This window comes from Phalacrocorax aristotelis, chromosome 3 (genome assembly GCF_949628215.1).
Source record: "Phalacrocorax aristotelis chromosome 3, bGulAri2.1, whole genome shotgun sequence".
In the NCBI taxonomy this organism is placed as follows: domain Eukaryota; kingdom Metazoa; phylum Chordata; class Aves; order Suliformes; family Phalacrocoracidae; genus Phalacrocorax; species Phalacrocorax aristotelis.
Window position 1 is genome coordinate 127022886 of NC_134278.1, and position 19834 is coordinate 127042719.

The 19834-nt window shown below is 45.5% G+C and overlaps 1 protein-coding gene across 3 annotated transcripts; it reads left to right on the forward strand.

The window, feature by feature from the left end:
- Positions 1 to 20: 20 nt before the first annotated feature.
- On the forward strand, positions 21 to 18532 carry URB2 (URB2 ribosome biogenesis homolog). 3 transcript variants are annotated; one of them, XM_075089516.1, is made up of 10 exons: positions 21 to 183; positions 400 to 536; positions 1733 to 1909; positions 3619 to 6997; positions 8268 to 8428; positions 9652 to 9762; positions 10695 to 10937; positions 11975 to 12065; positions 13705 to 13844; positions 17828 to 18532. In XM_075089516.1, exons 2-10 carry the CDS (start codon positions 411 to 413, stop codon positions 18023 to 18025), a joined length of 4626 nt encoding a protein of 1541 aa, XP_074945617.1. In that variant the 5' UTR covers positions 21 to 183; positions 400 to 410; the 3' UTR covers positions 18026 to 18532. The 3 variants fall into 3 exon arrangements, with proteins under 3 accessions (XP_074945617.1, XP_074945616.1, XP_074945618.1); XM_075089515.1 differs by having other exon boundaries at positions 22 to 173; XM_075089517.1 differs by lacking the exon at positions 21 to 183 and having other exon boundaries at positions 303 to 536.
- The last annotated feature ends 1302 nt before the right edge of the window (positions 18533 to 19834 follow it).

Here is a 19834-nt window from a genome sequence, read left to right on the forward strand (position 1 = left end):
GTGGGGGGAACGGGGCGGGGCCGCCGCGCGCGCAGGCGCCCTCCCGCCGCCAATGGGCGCCGGCTCCCCCCCATACCGCCTCCCGCGATCGGCGATCGGCTGGCGCTGCCTGGCGGGGAGGGAGGGAAGCGGGCGGGTCGAGCGTGCGGCGTGCGGCGGGGCCCGGCGCGCCGGTGAGGGCCGGTGAGGGCCGGGCGGTACCGGCTGCGGGGCGGGAGGGGGGACGAGGTCCCTGCGAGGCGGGGGAGGGGGGGCTGGTGCGCCCCGCGGAGGAGGCGGCGGCCCGGCGGGGCCGGGGGGTGTCAGGCCACGAGCGGTGGGTGCGCGGCCGCCTTCCCGCCCCACCGCCGTCTCCTCGGCCGCCCTTCCAACCGCGTCTCCTCCTCGCCTTCGGCCCAGGTGCGGTCCCCATGGCGGCCATCTACTCTGGGATTTACCTGAAGCTGAAAAGCTCCAAGACCTCTTGGGAAGACAAACTCAAACTAGCCCGTTTTGCCTGGATTTCTCACCAGTGCGTTCTTCCTAATAAAGAGCAAGTAAGTACTTTTTAATGGTAAACGCCGAAAGAAGAAAAAAAAATTCCCGATAATCAGTTGCTGCTGAGGATCCAGATCTAGCTGTTCAAGCTTTTGACCCTAGGTGCTAACGCAAATAAAGCTCTGACGGTGAATTGCGGGCGGCCCCCGACTTCTCTGTGGTTGTATGAAATGTTTTCTTAACATCATCTTTCGAGTAGCTTCAGCAGAAAGATCCGCAGTGGGGCAGGAGGAAAGAGTCGTTCTTGCAGAGAGGGTAGCGTCTGTGTGGTGTTTTCCAGACAGATGAGAAGCCTTTGTCTTCTGAGCTGTCACTGGTATTGTTATGATATCTTATACAGGATGCTTTAAAGTCTGATGCTTCTGGTCATAATTAAGAACAAGAACTTCAGGGTGGGAGAAGTGCCTGTAGCTACACATGTGCCGCTGTGCTCTGAATTTGTGCACGTGGAAACAGTGCACTCTGGATGCATGGGCATCTCCTTGGAAGAGGCTTGGAACCCATCCTCTCCCCTCAAGTTTTGACCCTGTTTCCTGAAGGTCTGCTCACTGTTTCCCCTAGTGAGAGGTGTCTTGTGCCGCTCCTCCAGCCTCGTGGTCTTTTGGAGTGTAGTGTTCGCACCGTCTGACACCAGTGTTTTGAGTTCCTGTTATTTCAGCTACTTAGAATATTAAACCTAGCCATACACCATCATTTTATTTTGAAATCAGTAATTTAAATTAGTAAGTTTCAACCTTTTCCAGTTTGCACACATCTAAATTCCTAGGCCTGGATTTCTAGGCAGTAGATTTAAACATACCAAGAGGAAGATGTAAAGGGAATACCAGCTGTCAGAAAATGAAAACCATCCGATTCTTTAACTTTTTAATTAAAAAACTATGTTTGCTAATCAGTAATGACTTGTCAGAATTATACCCTGATGAAGGAGCCTTAGGATGGTGACTCCTGAAAGCTGCCTTGGGAGGGTACAGGGGAGCACAGGGCCAACACTGGATTTAGAATGAAATCTCTTAGGAATTTAGATCTCACTTAAAGCCTACAAGGGTGGACTTCTCTGCTCATTCAGAGCCTGTTCTGCTCGGATGTAGAGCAGTTCTCGAGGCATGAGTGCTGTAATTGTGAAGAGAGGTACTACTTTTGTCTTGTTCTCACGTGGGGGTTATTAAAGATCACTTTTTCTCCCTTTCATTAACAGGTGTTACTCGATTGGGTAAGCCATGCCTTGGTTTCATACTACAATAAGAAACCTGAACTGGAGGATGAAGTTGTTGAGAAACTCTGGGCATATCTAGACAACATTATCCATAGTAGAAGACTACAGAACCTCTTAAAAAGTGGGAAGACGATCGGTCTCAGTTTTTCAATTGCACAGGTAACTAAAACTGTGGATATTTTGTAACATGCTGGATAGCAGTGCATATCTTCTAAGGTACGTGACTATTCCTCACAGTGTAGGGTGTAACGTGAAATATATAATAATTAATCTGATGGCTTTTAGGACCCCTAATAAAAATTTCTCTATTTTCTGTTCTGTGATACAGTTTGTATTTCTGCAACGCTAAGGCTGAAAATGACAGAGTATTCTAATAATAACCTCAAAGTTAGTCTTCCTCTCTGTCTGTAACCTTTTCAAACTCTCAGAGAGTGAACTGGTTTAAGTATTTCAATAGGTAAGTAAAGGCTCAGTTCCATACGTTGCTATTCTATATTACTTACTGCTTGCCATTTTGCCTAGGAGTCTTAGGGAGAGAGATTTTTTTTTCCCTCACCGTGGGGCTCATCAGTGTGTTTGGCTTGAGTACTTGTGCAGCGTGACGTGCTGTTCAGCAGGCCCTGCAGCTTCTTATGATGACTCTGAATGGTGGTGGCATCGAATCATTGCTGATCTTAATCGTATCATTATTTTAGCCTCAGCTGAAAGTGAATGGGGGAGACTTCAGTTACGGTTCTAAACTGTAACCAGAAAGTGTATCTTCTTATTCAGCTTCCTGGTTACAGAATAGCAGAATTAGTGGTTGGCTGCAAAGGCAGTCCAAATGGCTGGAAAGAATGGCACTTTTAGTTGTGATCTGGCTGGAAGGAAGCAGGACAAAAATGTCTTTTTCTTGCAGAAGTTGGTTTGTGAAGTACAGAGAATTGGTTGGATGAAATCTGTGCTTCAGAGATGGTACGCGGAAAGCGTGCCAAATTTAAACATGGTCTGAGTGGGATAACCCGTCTGGCTGAGGATGAGGTGAGAGGTACAGGCCGGAGTACCCTAAAGACCAAGGGCAGAGGTGGTAGAGGGCCCAGTGGAAAGAATCTAAGATCTGTTTTAGTCCAGTGGGGCTTGAGCTGAGGAGATGAACTGTCCACTACAAGGTGTAAGGAGACAGATGAGATTTTTAACTCTGGAATAGAGGCAAATTTGTAAATTGTTACTGAATTTGTTTGCTGACAAGGTTACCTGGAGGTGAGAAAAGGGAGCAAATAAGGGGATCAAAGGAGAAAACCATAGGGAAATCAACACAAAGCTTGAGAAATGGCAGAAAAATGCAAGTGAATTCTTTAGAACTGTGTATCCCTCAAAGAGGAGAGAGAACAGTCCCTCACATTAGACATCAGCACAGGAAACTACTTCTTTTTGAAATATGAAGATGGTATTTAGTCGTGGACATTCTTACTGAATAAGCTTCCTGGATCCAAGGTAGGAAGTGTGTTGTGTGTGGGTTTTTTGTTGTTTGTTTGGAACATAATTTTGGGGACCTTGCAAGAAGGGAGGGAGTTTACCCCTACGCCCTTTCTGCAGGAGCAGCTGTTGGGATCTAGTATGGGTGCCATAGCACACATACTGACGGAGGGCTTCCTCGCTCACTGTGTGGTGCAAACAAATGCAGGGACAGTGTTCTGGCCAGAGGAGCTTCTGGTTTGAGACCCACAATACAAGAGGCCCAGCAGCAGCTGTCAGCAGGTCCCTGTTGCTTACTTCTTGCAGCGAGAGGTCACAGAGGGTAGTGTTGGTTCATTATGATGAGCTTTATCTTTGTGTGCAATATTGACTGTTGTTGTTGTTTTGTTTTTTTTTCTTTTTTCAATCTTCAGGTCATAAATGAAAGATTATCAGAGGCCTGTTCTCAAAAAACACAGCAAAACATTGGCACAGTGCTGAGTTGCTCCAGTGGCATTCTTTCTACTCCTTCACTCTCCATCATTTACACAGCAAAGTGTGAGCTCTTGGTTGATCTCCTCAGCAAGCTGTCCAAGCTGGCATGTCAGCAGCTGGCTTCTGACGACACTGTGGGTTCCCAGGTGTTCAGCGTCCTCCAACTTACCTTTGCTCAGTACCTCCTGATCCAGAGGCAGCAAACCAACCCAAATCGTGTGTTTGGGCAAGTGACAAGTCACTTGCTCCAGCCATGTCTTCTCCTGAGGCACTTGCTGACTGCGAGGAGCTGGACACAAGCAGATGACAACCATGTGCGTCAGCACCTGAGCAGGGAAATCCGAAACCAAGTAGAAACTTTGCTGCAGGCTGGGTTATTCCAGCCTGAGCTTTTCTCATCCTACAAAGAGGAGCTTCTGCCAGAGCAGGAACCCCAGGAGAAGAAGAAAGGAGCTTTGAAAAGTCTTTTGCTACCAGTCAACACTGTGCAGACCAAGCTGGGCGACAGCTTTTGTAAACCTGCCCTCCATGGAGCTGTTGTGGGTGGTTCAGTGTCACTGCTGTATAAGCTCTTTCTGGACTCATACTGTAAGGCAGAAAACCACCTTGTGTGTTTCCACATGCTCAGCAGGCTTTTTGGCTGTCTCAGGCTCTCTGGCCTACAGGAGGGCGTATGGGAGGATATGCTCTCTCCTACGGACTGGAGCACAGAGCTGCTTGCTTTGGAACAGCTTCTGAGCTTGGTGCTTAGCAGTGATATCTATAATGTTGCCAGTGACCGTATCCGGCACAAGGAGGTACAGTTTGGGTTTTACCGCAAGCTAGCACAGATGTTGATGAGCCACTCCCAAGCTTCCATCCCTGCTTGGTTCAGGTGTCTCAAACTCTTGATGTCGTTAAACCACCTTATAATAGAGCCAGACTTGGATGACTTAGTGGCCTCTGCATGGATTGATGTGAAGGTCTCTGAGCCACGTATGAAGAAGCCCCAGGAGGCTCTCATCAACACCCTGTTTCAGACTTACTCGAAGCTGCGACAGTTCCCACGGCTCTTTGAGGAGGTGCTGACAGTCATTTGCCAGCCAGCTGCTGATGAACTGAGGCTGCCTGTCTTCTCTGCTGGCCTGATGGTAAAGCTTCGTGAGTGCCTCCTTGAACTGCCGCCCAACCAGATTCTGGACATTTTGTGTCTCTGTGTGGAGAAATGCCAGACCCTTATCATTCCTGATGTTGAAGGGTCAGCTGACGTGGCCTTGAAGCTGCTGTCCGTGAGCTCGGTGCTGCATGCTTTTCTGTTCAACATGAGGAGCCTAGATGATGTCACTCCTTCCCCTGTGGTCCTTCGCACTCAGAGTCTGCTGGCAAAGATGCAGAAGGGAATAATTCAGCCGCTGTTGGAGCTGCTGCAGGCTCCTAGAAGAGAGGAAGAGAAGTCAGACCTTTGGCTAAGGAAGGCCAGTGACTCTGCTCTCCTCCTTATTTACACTTGGGTTGAGGTAGACGCTTTGTTTCGCATTAGCTGCAGTAAATATGTGTCTCCAGCAGCTGAAATTGCTGGTGCTGTTACTGCATCTGCTGCAAGGCACAGGGGCATTTCAGCTTTCTTCCCTGGTGTGGAGGAGCAGAGCTGGGAGAGAGTCATGGAACTTGCAAATAGTTTTGCCTCCACTAGTAAATATTGTTTAGAACTGCTCACACTTCAGAAAATGAAGATGATCTTAATGCAGACCGAAGCTGACCCACAGGCCTTGCAGGATGCTGCCGCTTTCATCCTGGAGTCTGGGAGATACAGCATAAGCAGGGGAGAATCTGAACCATGGGGTGGAGATATCAGTGCAATAAGTGATCTCACCTACCCCACGGCCCACTGGCACCTCATCATCTCCAACCTGACTATCTTGTTGCCTTACATTTCCCTTAAAGATGTAGAGTACATTGCAAATGTGCTTCTAGAGACATTAGTATTGTCCAAAGCTCAGGAAGCTGATGCAGACCCGGAGCCTTCCATCAGCATTGGAAAGATATCTTTTGGGTTGATACATAGCTCCTTTCTACCGGAAATGAAGGTCCTGCATTGTGCTTTTCTGACCAGTCTTATTCATCAGTTTGCTAGGGTGCTGCCCTCTGCTGCCAGGGGTTCAGTAGATCTGCCACTTCAACAGCTCTCTGCAGGTAATATCCCTTGGCATGAAGAAATCCTGGCTCTTTGCAGACCTGTTGACCCATTGGAAGCACAGTCAGAAAACAAACTGCTGAAGGATGAGCCCAGCTTGTCTTGGAAAACACTGGAGGAAGTTGCCCAACGTGTAGTATTGTTAGCAAAAAACGGCTGCCCTGTCATCCTGAAAGAAAGTCAGCTGGAAAGCTGCTTGGGTTTGCTAGAAATTGCTTCTCTTCTGCAACTAGATAGTCTTCTTCCCTCTGACTGTACCCGGTGCTTTCTGGTGCTGCTGTCCCTGCTAGCCAATACCAAGGCTAGTGTCTCTTGCAGCAAGCTGTTATTGCTGAAGTTTTTAAGTACCTGCTTGCACCTCCTGAGATGCCTGCAAGCTGGCAGGAATGCCAACTCTGTTTTTAAGGTGTTTCATGCCAGCGATGTTCTTGAGGCTGTCATGACCTCCCAGCTCACAGCTAGCAAATTCTTCACTGATTTTTTGACCATTCCTGTTTGGGCACAGTATCTCCAGGATGTCCAAGCCGTTTTGGAAAACTTTCTTCAGATGATTATTGAAAGAAAGCAAAGTGTGAGGCTCAACTTGGAAAAGTTCACGTCTTTCCTGGCAAGCTGCAAGCCAGACGTTGGTGCCGCCAAAAGCAAAGGCTGGAAAAACTGGAATCCTGCAGCTGGGCAGTTACTGCTCATGGCATTCACCACGCTGTGCCATGTCGTCACGCTCTACCTTCAGCAGCTGCCAGAAAAGAAGCTGCAGACTGTGGATGTACTGTCTGCTCTGTTGGAGCCAGTAGTTCTGCAGATGGTCCGAACTGTTGAGCACGGTCTTCAGAGTAACACCCAAACCCAGCCTTTGCCTGTAGCATTCATACCATCTGTCACTACTCTTCTCAAAGCAGATCTGAGCCATGCTGTCAAGAAGGGCTGGCAGAAGGAGCCCAGTGGGTTTTTGGAGCAGCCCCGGATTGAACTGTACCAAAAGTTTTACTCTCAGATACTGAGAGAGCTGCCCTGCGCAGGAGGTAATCTGCAGTTCCTTCAGTCTGCGTTGCAGTTCCTAACAGTCTTCTGCTCGGTGCCAGAACTGTATCCTGGAAAAGAAACTGCAGTGACGGTTGTTTTTGCTCTGAAAAAGCTTCTCACTGGTATGAAAACTCCCTTTCTCCAATTCCTTTGCTAATATTGCAGCGCAGAGGCGAGTTAAAAGCCATTTAGCAAAACACACAGGTTTTTGAAAAGTCTGTGTCTCTCTATCTGTGTTACAGCAGTAGGCTATCCTTTTATAAATGCATAACAGGAAGACTTTCAAGGAGGTAATGTTGTGGTACCTGGACCACAGCCACAGTCTAATTTGGTAATTATCTTCTCCTGGAAGATGCAAACATCCTAACAGAGTTGGGGTCCTCAGTTACTCATCCCTGTAGAGCATTTTGACAGTAACTGGGACGTGGTGCAGACCCCACTTTGGAGGCCACTGCTCAAGTGTGCTACAGTCATGATCTCAATGTTTATATTGGCATTAGGTAGTTGAGAACAGGGCACAGCTCTCCATAGAAAATCTGATCTTGAATTTGTGCAGTTCAGTTTGAGCTAGAACTTACACATAGATATAGGCTTACTCTGTCCCTTCCCTGGCCTGCGTTTCAATCCTTCAGCGTTGTGGGGCTCAGTAAGGCCACTGAGAGCAGGGATTTCACACTACAGCTAGGGACCACGAGGATGTGTCAGCCGCTGTAGTTTTTCACTGACTTTTCTCTCTCTCATCCTGTGCCTCACTTTACTAGTCTAAGATTGGTAAAGTGCTTTAGCCTGGAGACATAATCACCATAATAAGCTGTAAGAATTTCTGATGACTAAGTATTCAGTAAGATGAAATATGGATTCCTGTTGAAGATGATCTTCGGCATTGCCGCAGATCCTGTGGATACTTGTGGAACTAAAAACCAAGGCTTCAGAATCAATTAAGATATAAGCTAGTCCAGGACTGTCTACGTAGTAATAATTGAGTAAGCGGGGAGTGTGACTTATGATCAGCAGAGACCAAACTTTGTCAGCTTAATGCTTTTGCAGCTTGTGATGGCTCCCTGGCCAGCATTTGTAGTAAAGTCCTGTGGCTTGTTTAGCCTACTCCCTTGGCTTGTGCATGCACTTTGTTGTCATATTTCCATACTACTGAGGGTGTTTTATTGGTATGGTGACTGCTCTGTGAACCCTAGGGTGGGAAATACTTGAAAACAGCAATTCATTGCAGGAGCGGGGAGGGAGGTAAAGGGAAAGCATGGGGCCCACTGTGCATCTGAGTGTTAAAAAGGTACCCACAGAGTTGCTTTAAGGTTCAATTCACGCTGTTCTTACCTGTGGAAGTCCCTGTCTTGGGAACTGATTAAGATGTGCTCGTGTCTCTTGAATATGCAGGTCCTGCAGTCACAACCGAGGTGATCCAAAGTATGGAGATGGAGCTGGCGGAGGTGCTGGTCCAGCTGCTGGGAAACTGCCCTGCTGAGGAGTTCTATACCATAATGAGGCTGGTGCTGCAGGGACTTGAAGTGAGGAATGTTTGGCAACAGAAGGCTAAAGTAAGGCATGAGCTTAGTTTATGGTTAACCTCTTTCTTTGGTTTTCTGTATCGTGAAAAAATTTTGTTGGCTGAATGACATCTGATAAATATTTTTTTCTTCTTCCTGCTTTATGATCAGTGGTCAGGTCAAATTAATTTATGCGGTTAAGGGCTTGGCAACTGTGCTGAGATGTGTTCTGGATATAAATTGAGAGGTGTGGAAAGATCCTGGAAACCTACTGGGAAAAACTTTCTTTCGGTTTAAGGACTCAACAGTCTTAATTCCATGTATTGACAACAGAAATCACACAGCTGTGATGTTACAGGCCGTGCTGAGATTTTTTTTCCACTTGCCCATCAGAGCTCTTGCACAACAGACACCAACAGTCGGTGAGTTTAACCGCTGTTTGTCTGTGGCTCTTGTTAAAGGGTTAAAGGCACTTTTAGAAATGCTGGCGTTTTTAAGTAAAACCAAAACTGCACCTGTGCTTTTGGTATTTGTTTCTATAAAGACTTTTACTCTGTAATAACCAGATACCTACTAAGTTACACTCAGTAGCTTTTTTTAATACTATGCCTTTTTCCAGAGCAGCTTAAGCAGCAGTGGTGGCATGTGGAACACTTTTGGCAAAAAAAGCCAGCTGCACCCTCCACAGAAAGTTCAGTGACTTGAGAATGAAACTTGGATTAAAATTGGGGGTTTATCTGGCTCTGTCAGAAATAGTCACGGATGTGCTGCATCCATGCTTGATATGCCTTTTTGAAAGTGTATCTGAAATTCCTGCACTATGCATATAATTCCTGCCACCTGACTATACCTTGTAATATGTTTCTTTTATCTGTCTGTCATAACAGCCAGCAAGTAAAAAAAGCCCTGCTGCCAAATGTAGCATTGTTAGCGTATAGTGTACTGGCGTCCCTGTATTCCCTCTTTCATCTAGTGGCACTGAAGGAGAAAGCTTTCCTTTCTTAAAAATCATATAAGCCTTTTTGTACAGTAAGTTGATTCTAAAACAAACATAGCATGCAGTACATTTGGGCCAGTGCTGCTCAGCATATTGAACTTTGTTGAGCAGCTGCTTACTTCACAGTTTCCAAAGAGATCTATTGGTGGGAGGACTTTTATGTGTCAGGGCTCTGGTAATGCTCAGAACTGCCACTGCCCTTGAAAGAGCTCTTCTGTGCTTGAAAGGGGCCAGTGCGTCTTGTACCCGTGACTGACCATCAATCTGCTTTCTGCAGGAAGTATTGTCGGCTGTTACGCTAACCAAATTGTTGCTCAGCTGCCCATTAAGGGGAGACAAAGAGAAAGCCTTCTGGTTTGCCAGCCCACAGATAATCACAGCTTTAGCTGTAAGTATCTCTTTATTGTAACTTCATTACCTCTCCCTTTTCTTTGTTGGAGCCTGTAGTGGTTACATGTACCATGCATAGAGGCATACAGGAACAAAACAGTTGTGAATACTGGACAAATCCCTACCAGATTCACCTGCACTTTTTTGTATAGACCCGTTCTCTCCTCCTTTCCCAAGTAAATCTCCTCCTGTGACTGCAGTGTGCAGATCATCCATTTCTCATTATCAGTAATTTTCTGGGACTGCCCCATGTAATCTGGAGCTTGGGAGAAACTTGTTAGGCTGCAGAGAAGAGAGCCTGCGTCTCCTCTCCTTCCTCCTGTTCAAAAGAGAAGGTAACTGTCAGCCCTATGTTGCAGCAGAAGCCAACAACAGCAAAACAAGAAAAAAGTGCTCATATTAAAAAAAAAAAATATTCATTGAATTATGAACGAGAAACTTAACTGAAAGTAACCAAACCCAGGTTTCCTGTCCTTCATTTGTACAGCATACAAACCTAGTGATGTAGATTTTAATTCTCTCACTGTGATGGTGTCTCTAGGCCAGAATTTGTCAGAGGTTGGCTCTGCAATGCCTAGGAATTGTGAACATGAGATTTCTGCCCTTTTTTGGTAGGTCTGCATGCTTGTAAAGGAGAGAACTGCATCAGTGCATTCACGTGAGGAGGTGCAAAGAGGTGCTGGTTGTCAGGGGACTGGGAAGCAGTTACAGTTCCACACTCACAGCAGTGTTTGCTTGAAATGCGTCATACGTATCCTTGCCCAGGGTGCAGTTGCACGAATATGGCTAAAGTGCAGGCGTCTCCCTGCCAGTCCAGCTTGCACCAGTCTAGTTCCATTGACTCAAGTCAGACCATTATGGTTCTCTGCTGTGCCAATGCTCATGATAAGTGGCTAATGCATTCCTTATCTGTTTCCTGTCTTCTTGTAGATGCAAACCAAAGAGGCCTGTCAGGACCAGTCACTGATTTCCACCATAGTTGTACCTATTCTAGAGACTGTAGCAGCTCTGCTAAGGCAAGGAGAAGGGATTCTGTTGAATCCACACCATGTGGCATTGGCATTCAGCATTCTCCTAACAGTGCCTTTGGATCATCTGAAGACAGAAGACTATCGCAGTGTCTTCCTGGGAATCCATGAAGTGCTCTTCTCCATTGTGCAGTGTCATCCGAAGGTATATTTGGGGGTTGTGGGGGGAAGGTAGAAAGAACCAACGCAGAGGCCAGTGATGCAGTGATGAGGATTTTTTTTTTAATAGGCGTTTTGAAATAATTTGTCCTGATAGTATGAAAGTGTTTTGTACTGCTTGCCGTTTAAAAGGCTGGGAATCTCAAAATCACATGATTTCAGTTGCTCTCCTGCTTTGTTTTATGCCTGTGTTGTTGGTCTTAGGCAGCAGATTGCTTATCAACATCTGATGCTAGATTAGAAAAAAACTTCCCCTTTTTTTAATGCTTGATTTCTAGAAGCACAACCGGCTCAGGCTCTAGGACCTCATTCTCACTGGTGATCAAGATTCTGCAGTCCTTTGAAAACAGGGCTTAGACACATTAGAAGTTGGTGACCTTCAAACATTGCACCATCCTGGTGCTCTTGTCAGCCTTCTGGCATGGGAAGGTGAAGCCACGTCAGGACTTGCACAGGGTTGGAGCTGCTCCTTTTTGGAATATGTAGGCAGGAAGTGGAAGAAAACAGGAAAGGGGCCTCATGCATTTGTGTTAGGACTGAGAGCGAAGAAAGCTAAAGGCGGGGAAATGGCAAATTCTAAAAGCAAGGCAGTAAGCATTGCTAAAATGCCCTTACCAAAACCCCGTGATAGAAAGCTGCCTATCCAGGCGGTTCTCATACAGTGATCTGTAGTGTTACTGGACCCTGCGTTCTGTGAATCTGGCTACACAGGTTCTCTGCCAGCAAGAACAAATTCCCTGGACGTTAGGGTACTAAATCAAATGCTGCTTCGGATAGATGGAGAAACTCTAATATGATGGCTATCTGCATATGGCCAGGACTGCAGTCCTGCTCCAGGATTCTCATGTGCTAGATACTGTATGGATACAGAATGAAAAGATAGTCTGTGCTCCTGACAGCTGTATAAGCTATATAGTTTTTTTACAGGAATTTATTTCCCTCAGACCATGGGAATGTGTACCTCTACTCTCTCCGCTTGTTTTACTACGTAATCTTAGATGTTTTTATTTAATGTCTTTGCAGGTGCTGTTGAAAGCAGCACCATCTTTTCTGAACAGCTTCCATCGTCTGGTTGTTTCTGTCATGCATGAAGGACGTCAGAAAGGAGACAGAGGTACCATATCTTTTCCACTTTTGTGCTACATATACACACTGTAATTTGGTATATTCTAGAAGAGGAGGTACAGAACAGGGCAGTCTGACACCAGAAGCAAAGTCCTCAAAACCTAGCTGCGGCATTGAAACCATTAGCCCTATCTGTCCTTTATGTAAAATTGAGGATGAGCTTTGTAGTATTGTGGGCGTGTGAAGTTAACTGGGGCTCCCGTGGAGCTGCATCCAGACAACACTGCTTTAGGTGAATAAGGTATCCTTCACTGACTGGCTGGCAAGTAGGCAGGAACTGGTAAGGCTTGCTGTGCCCAATTTCTGCTCTTCCTATCAGCCTCTGTGCCTGAAAACACGGTGGCTGTGAGCTCTGGTGATACATGCTAATACGCCTGAGTTATAGCCCCAAATAGATCCTATTGAATGGAGCTTCTTGAGACTGGAACTGTGTTTACTGCACACCTGAATTGTCACCGTTCTCTGCTGAGCATAAAGCCAGAACATTACACATATCTGAAGCATCAGCTGGGATTAGGCGATATATCTGTATGGTCAAGGATTTGGAATTAGTGTAGTAAAATGTTGCAAAAGGAAGGAAAAAGAAAAAAAAAAGCTTGTTACAGAAAGTTTTTAAAGAATTTACAATGTCCAAGTAGCCAAGTCAAAGATGTTCACAGTGATTAATGTCTGCTTTATGCTGGTCAGGACACAAATACCCTGTCATTAATAGTGGTGCCTTTTTGAGACTTAACGGCCTGCAGCTGCTTGCATCCCAGCTTTCCACTGATATCCTACAGCTTATTCTGTGTTCAGATTAATCTCAGCTGATACGTTGCCCGCAGATGCAGGCAAATGTAAGTGTATGTATGCATCATGGAGGAATATACTAACAAAGGCTCAATGATAGAGGAAAAGGTATCTTAAACTGGTTTAAACTTGGAGAATTTGCTAGCCTCTGTAATATGTTTGCATAATGCAAGGGTCACAGGAAACTTACGGGTATGTGGTGTCCTAAAGTTTAAAAATATGCTGTTTATCTTTTCAGGATTGTTTTATTTTCATAACAGATAACATAAAAGTAATTTCTAGATTTCCCTTCTCCCTTGTTTGTGTTAGTTGTCTTCATTTATTGCCTACTGAAAGGGTAAATTCGCAGGTGATCTCTGCAGTTTCACTTTAAATATCTCCAGTGCTGTTGCTGTATTCCATGTAGAAAATCTCATCAGAAAGCTTTCTTACTCTGCTGTTTCTAAGAGATGTCCTGTGATTTTCTGTAGGTAGAGAGTATAATTTTCCAGTCTCCTTGTTCTCTCCTCCACAGTGCTAGTTGGGATTGAATCATGGAAGGGACCACAGCTGCTGCTTTTAGCACTTCAGCCTATATAACAAATACTTTTTGCCTTGCAGCGCATGTGGAGTGGGAATCAGTGTGCTCTTACAAAATAACCCCTGGAAGAGGAGATGTATGTGGTGTGTTGTGGGGGTGTGGGGGGCGTCTCAGCTGTGGTTTGATAAGAAGAAGAAAAAATGGGCAAACTGGCATTGGCTTCATGTCGTTCAAGAATCATATGGAAGACTGGGTGATTGGTTTTTTCCTAGTGTTTTTAAGCCGTAAATGCCAGACTGCAACTCACTTTCTGTTCTAGGCAATACAGATGAGTTTGAAGTCGTACTGAAGTGTGCACACTTGGTGGAACGGATGTATACTTATATTGCTGCAGAAATGGAGGACTTCACTGTGTTTTCTGCTTTCATTGTGGCTCAGTATGTGACTGAATTGCAGAAGGTAACATGTTCTCAACTATCTTGAAAGTGGCATGGTATTATGCTGCCTTTGGAGTTCCTGTTCCAAAGGCAGCTGTGTTAAGTTTTGTAAAATCTGTGAAGTTCTGAAAGCTGCTGTGCCTCGTGAGGATACAGGTTTGATCCAGACTTTCTGTTATTTTGAGCAAGAGTTCCTGAGAACCTTACTTACCCAGCTCCTGAAAACTTTCTAAACATGTGAGCTGTATCTTTTTTTTAAGGCAAAACAATACTATGCCTATTTACAGAACTGCTTTGCTTTTCTGTCATGTTGGGTGTTGGTTTTAATTCATGTGGTAGTTAGGTTCTTCTCTCAGCTGGTCTCCATTGTCCAGGGTTGATAGCAGTTAGGGCTCCATCTGGCAAAGCAATGGAGAAAAATTCTCCTGGAAAATGTCTTTTAATCTGGTCTAAATGACTAAGCGAATGGAGAATATGTTACCAAGTCAGAGAATTGTTAGCTTTTCAGCAGTTCTCCTTCCAATACCAAAGATATCATTCCCATCCTTGCTGAAAACAACTACTTCTGCTATTAGGAACACTAGAGGCAGATCAGTAGCTTCGCACACCCAGAGCTAAGTTCCAATTGTCGTTCCTTTCAGCCTTATGGATTTGTGGCTCTGGCCTGGGCATGGGCTGAAATACAAAAAGGAGTTTTAGTCTTTGATTTTAGGCTCTCTTACCACAAAAATATCCTAATGGTGCTGTTTGTGAAGAATTATGGTGTAACCAATGTAACTAGCCATGAAGGTTGTGATGTAGCTTAAACTCAGCTGCCTTCTCTGTTGCCTGGCTTTTTACAAGCTTTGGGAGCAAAACAATGGGATACATCAGTTTTTAGCCACGTTATTTAGTGTTCCTGGTAAGTTGGTTATTGTTTACATAGTAAATATAGTAGTTCAGCAAATGCTAGGGACAAATTACTGTTAAGACTACTTCTGCTCTATTTAACTGTCTCTGAACTGTGAAATCTGTTCATCGCTGAATGTAGAGCCTTTACTCAGAAACCCTGACTTGAATTGTCAAATGACCTTTCCAAGTTAAAAGGACACTTACTCGGTGTTAGCAGCGTACAAAGTCTCATGAGACTTCTAGGAAAGTTTTGTGCAATACTTATCACTGGAAAATGGAAAGTGATGGGTGTTAGCTGAAACCGCCACGCATCAGTAATGTATGCGTGGAACCTGTGGGCGTGGAAAGGGGGATCGGTGTAGTGAGCCATCAGACGCTGTGACAAAGGAGTGTTTTCTGTCTGACAGAATAGATAGATCACAAGTAGGTGATGATTTATTTGCTTGTTATACTGGTGAGAACTGATGGGTATTGGAGGAAGGGGAGGCCTCAGTATGCCTGTCTTAAGGAGGCACCTACAATGTTGCTCTGTGGAGGGAGAGAAAGACTGCTGTTACCATTCATCTCTTCTGAGTCCAGATCAGTGGTTTTCAGCCTGTAATCTGAAGACGGTGGGGTCCACCAAAGGTAACTGAGAAAAACATCTTGGTAGATTTAAGTCTTTATGTGGGCCCCTGCACACTTACTGGCACCCTTTTAAAGGTCTGCAAACTAAAACTGATGAAAGCTACTGGCCTAAACAGTCACTTACTCCTAAAGTGGTTGTGTAACAGTTCCCTCAGTGCTTCCTCTTTATACCAGGAAATAAAATATCTGTGCAAGTTATTTTGTGCTAATCTGGAAAGATTCCTTGCTGGAGCGGGTGGCATCTATAGCCTCTCTCACACTGTTGACAGTGCTTTTCCCTTGTTGTCTATGAGCTGTTGCTTAATTCAGCAATAGTGAAATACCTCTTCACACATCAAGAGCTCTGTAATGCTTGACAAATTGGTTGTGCTAACTATATAGACCATAAACACTTGCAAGCATAATCAACTGCCAGCCAGTAGTGGCAGCTGTTTAAATCTTTGGTTCTGCTTCCCATAGTGTTACTAGAGGGCGTTTATAGGAAACTGCACTGTAAAGCAAGAATGGGCCAAAAAAGACATGGGTCCAGATTAATTTGTGATGTAAGGGATGCAGTTCCATTAACTGCAGCTCTGAGGTACCTGCTTATCCCAAGTGGGACATCTGGTCCATCTTGTCAAGAGCTGTGGTTTCCCTGTCATCATTCTCTGCAGTCATTTCTCTGCCCTAGGCAGGCAGGGGCCAGCCCAGCACATTCACTGGGAGTTGTGATGCTCAGCTCTTCTGTTACTTTAGAGCATGGTGTGGGGAGAAACAACATCTGTTATAAACCAGCCGATAGACTAACTCACATAGGAAAAATTACAGGCTTTTGGACATGCAAACTCGTCAGGGGTCACAGATCCAAAGAAAGGCTTATGGGCCTCAATGCCTGCTCTATGTTTTTCCCAGTGCTGTTAGCAGGTCTAATAAAATACATTAGCTGTTTCACATTTAGGGCAGAAAGAGAGCAGGAGCCTGTCACAATGATTAGGAGTGCACTTCATTAGTGGAAAGTTTATTAGTTGCCTCAGGAAGAAAGAAGTCTGAATTTTAATGACAGCTTTTCATGTAATTTTCATTAGGCCTGGAGTACAGAGGCTAAGGTCTGGAGGCATAAAGCTAATTTTGGGATTCAGCAAAGACAAGACATGGTTCTGTGGCAAAAATAATGTGATTGTGCCAGAGGCCAGCACCGCCTCAGGCAGTGAAGTATTTAGCAAGTGATTGTGAGCACAGGACAAGTTCCAGTTAGCCTGGAGCACCAGAGGACTCCAGAGGCAGCGCTGATGTCCTGGTTGTAGTGGCAGTTCTGCTGGTTGTGGGGTTGAGCAGGGGTTATAATAGCAGGAGCAGGGCATGGAGTCCTGAGTCTTTCATTATATTCTTTCAACTTTCTGTATGACATCGGGCAAGGTACCTGATTTTAAAACAATGCACATCTCCTGGGCTTTTTGAAGGCTTCTTTTATCATAGAACCATAGAATAGTTTGTGTTGGAAGGGACCTTTAAAGGTCGTTTAGTCCAACCCCCCTGCAGTGAGCAGGGACATCTTTGACTAGATCAGGTTGCTCAGAGCCCCGTCCAGCCTGACCTTGAGTGTTCCCAGGGATGGGCCATCGACCACCTCTCTGGGCAACCTGGGACAGTGTTTCACCACCCTCATTGTAAAAAATTTCTTCCTTGGATCTAGTCTGAATCTACCCTCCTCTAGTTTAAAACCATTTTTCCTTGTCCTATGGCAACAGGCCCTACTGAAAAGCTTGGCCCCATCTTTCTTATAGTCCTCCTTTAAGTACTGAAAGGCTGCAATAAGGTCTTCTTGCAGCCTTCTCTTCTCCAGGCTGAACAACCCCAAGTCTCTCAGCCTGGCCTCACAGCAGAGGTGCTCCATCCCTCTGACCATTTTTGTGTCCCTCCTCTGGACCTGCTCCAACAGGTCCATGTCCTCCTTGTGCTGAGGGCTCCGGAGCCGGATGCAGTACGTTGAAGTCCTCAGAACAACTTGATATTTATCTAACAATTTGTATAAGTGATTGACTTAACCCGAATTGATTGACTACCCAGTATAAATGATAGAGTAGCCTAAAGGAAGGGCTCATTTGAAACTGAGACCTAGTAGCATACAGCTAATATGGGACACACAGAATCTCCTGAAATGTGTAATCCAGGGCAAGTATTTTAGGGTTTTTTAATTAGTTTTTCTGCTGAGGAGTCTTTTTACAATTCCAAGATGATAACTGCCTTTGCCTCCACATCAATGTGTGTGCCAGCACTCTTCCGTGTTTTATTGCAAGGGGCATGCTTGTTCTGCAAAAAAATACTTGCAAAAATCAGGAAAATATTGCACCAAGTCAAAATCTTGGATTTTATCTGATGGGCTGTTCCAGATGGTCTGATGGGCTGGATAACACATATATTAATGTATATTAATGTATACTGACTGTGGAAAGGGTGTTTTTTTGCCTTTTTGTCTTTGAGTTTAATGCAGTTTTGTTCCTCTCATAGGTGACTTTGCACCCGGCTGTGAAGAAACATCTCACAGAAGGGATATATCACATCCTTGACCTTTGCATTGAACGGGACATCAAGTTCTTAAATGCGTCGCTACCAGCAGGTGTACGGGAGGTCTTTAAGGATCTGTATAATGATTACAACCACTACCACAAAGCAAAAAAACTGGGGGAGGAAAAGTATACTGCGTAATGAATCCTGTCTGGTGCTGCACAGTCAGTTTCTGTTTGGGATGACTAGTAAGATCAAATCTGAAGAGGGTCCTCTGAACACGGACTGCGTCTATATCAATACAGCCAGCCTTCATAATGGGAAAAAGGGGAACGGGCAGGGCGGATGTGCTGTTAGGTCTGGTCCTGCTGTGTGCCATAAATGGCACAACTGCTGCACCTGTGCTGGCCCGGGTGAACTCGCTGGGAGCCCCGGCGAGCTCGCTGCAGTCTGGCAGCAGATGTCAAGGCTTCAGGCTTCAGTACATCATGGTGCTTTTCCGTAGAAGCAATAGGCTGGTGTAAAAGCCAGTGAGGGTTATAACTCCTGCTCTCGCTTACATGGTAAGCAGAATTAAAGCAGTTAAAGTGCTTATTTTTGTACCTTGTTATTTTACATTTTATTACTGAAGAAATTTGTGAATGTTACCCAGCTGTATGGTAGGCTATTGTGCAAAACTGTGGAAATACAGTCAAAACTTTGAAAGTTTGTATCTCTTTGCTTGATTGGTTTTGCTCTTTGAGTCCAGCCCTGGGCAATCTGGTCTGACCTATTGAATTTCCTTCCCAATTGAATTATCCTGTGATCTCATGATAATCAAAAAGACTGACTACTTAGAGCTCTGGTCGATTTACTGTCATTAAGCAATTACACTGAGTCATCTGAGCTGTGGTCGCTCTCAGTGTACGTTTTTAGCTTGCAACAAATGCTAGGTGCCAAGGCCTATGTGAGACTTTTTTGGTCTAAGCTGAGCCTTGTTGCTTTGCGTTCACTTTAGGTTAAGAGCAAGCCCTGGACTTTCTGCAGCTCCACGGATGGTTATTTAATAAGCTGTGGTAAATTAATCACATTTGAGCCTGTAAGGAGCTTTTTCAAGTAGCTTCCTTTCATTAGCTAAGCTACAGAAGATTATTTTCTTGAAAATGATAAAGACCAAGGATCCAAACTTTTACATAAGTGGTAAAACAATCTTCACACGTGCACACAGTAGTAAGAACTCAATGCTCTCAGATGATTATCTGCTTTAATCTGTAGAGGGGGGGGTGGGCAGAGGAAGACTGGAATGTGGCTTACCGCTTTTGCTGGGTCCGTCTGCCTTGTAGCAAGGTCCAGAGGATGAGGGTTGGCTGGGACAGGAGGCTCCACATGGCACAGACAAGGGAGGTGAGCCGGGCTGTGGGGGAGCAGAGGCAGGTGGAGCTGGACCTCGGGGCAGGCAGGGCAGGAGCATGGCAGCTGCTGTCTGACATAAAGCCCTTCATGCTCCTCCTGCACTGCCCCCCTGGCTGGGGCCCTGGCAGGGCACTACTGGTATATCACAAATCTCCACTGGGACCATGGTGTGACTAGGGTATGTTGTCAGGTGCCTGGCCCTGGGGCAGCTACCTCTGCCACTCACGCTGGTGCCTGCTCGCTTCCTCCGTCTTTGCCATGTGGAGCCTCCTGTGCTGGCTAAACTTCATCCTTTGGACTGGAGATGGTCCTCCTCATGTCTTGAGCAAGAAGCTTGGAGAGGAAGCTATGATACCACGCAAGCACTGTTCAGAAGTAGCCACAACAGTAGTATGTTATCAACGCTGTTCTAGCAAAGCACAGCACCGTATGCACTGTCATGAAGCAAGTTAACTCTGTCCAAGCTGACCCTGTACACAGTGTGCCATTTCTGTATTTTTATCTCACAGCTGAAAAGCTGATACAGGCCAGTGTTTGGAAGGGCAGTTACCGCTGCCTGACCAGGCTGTGTGACACTGAAGTGCCTGGTAGGTCCCAGAAGGGAAACGTGTATGAGCT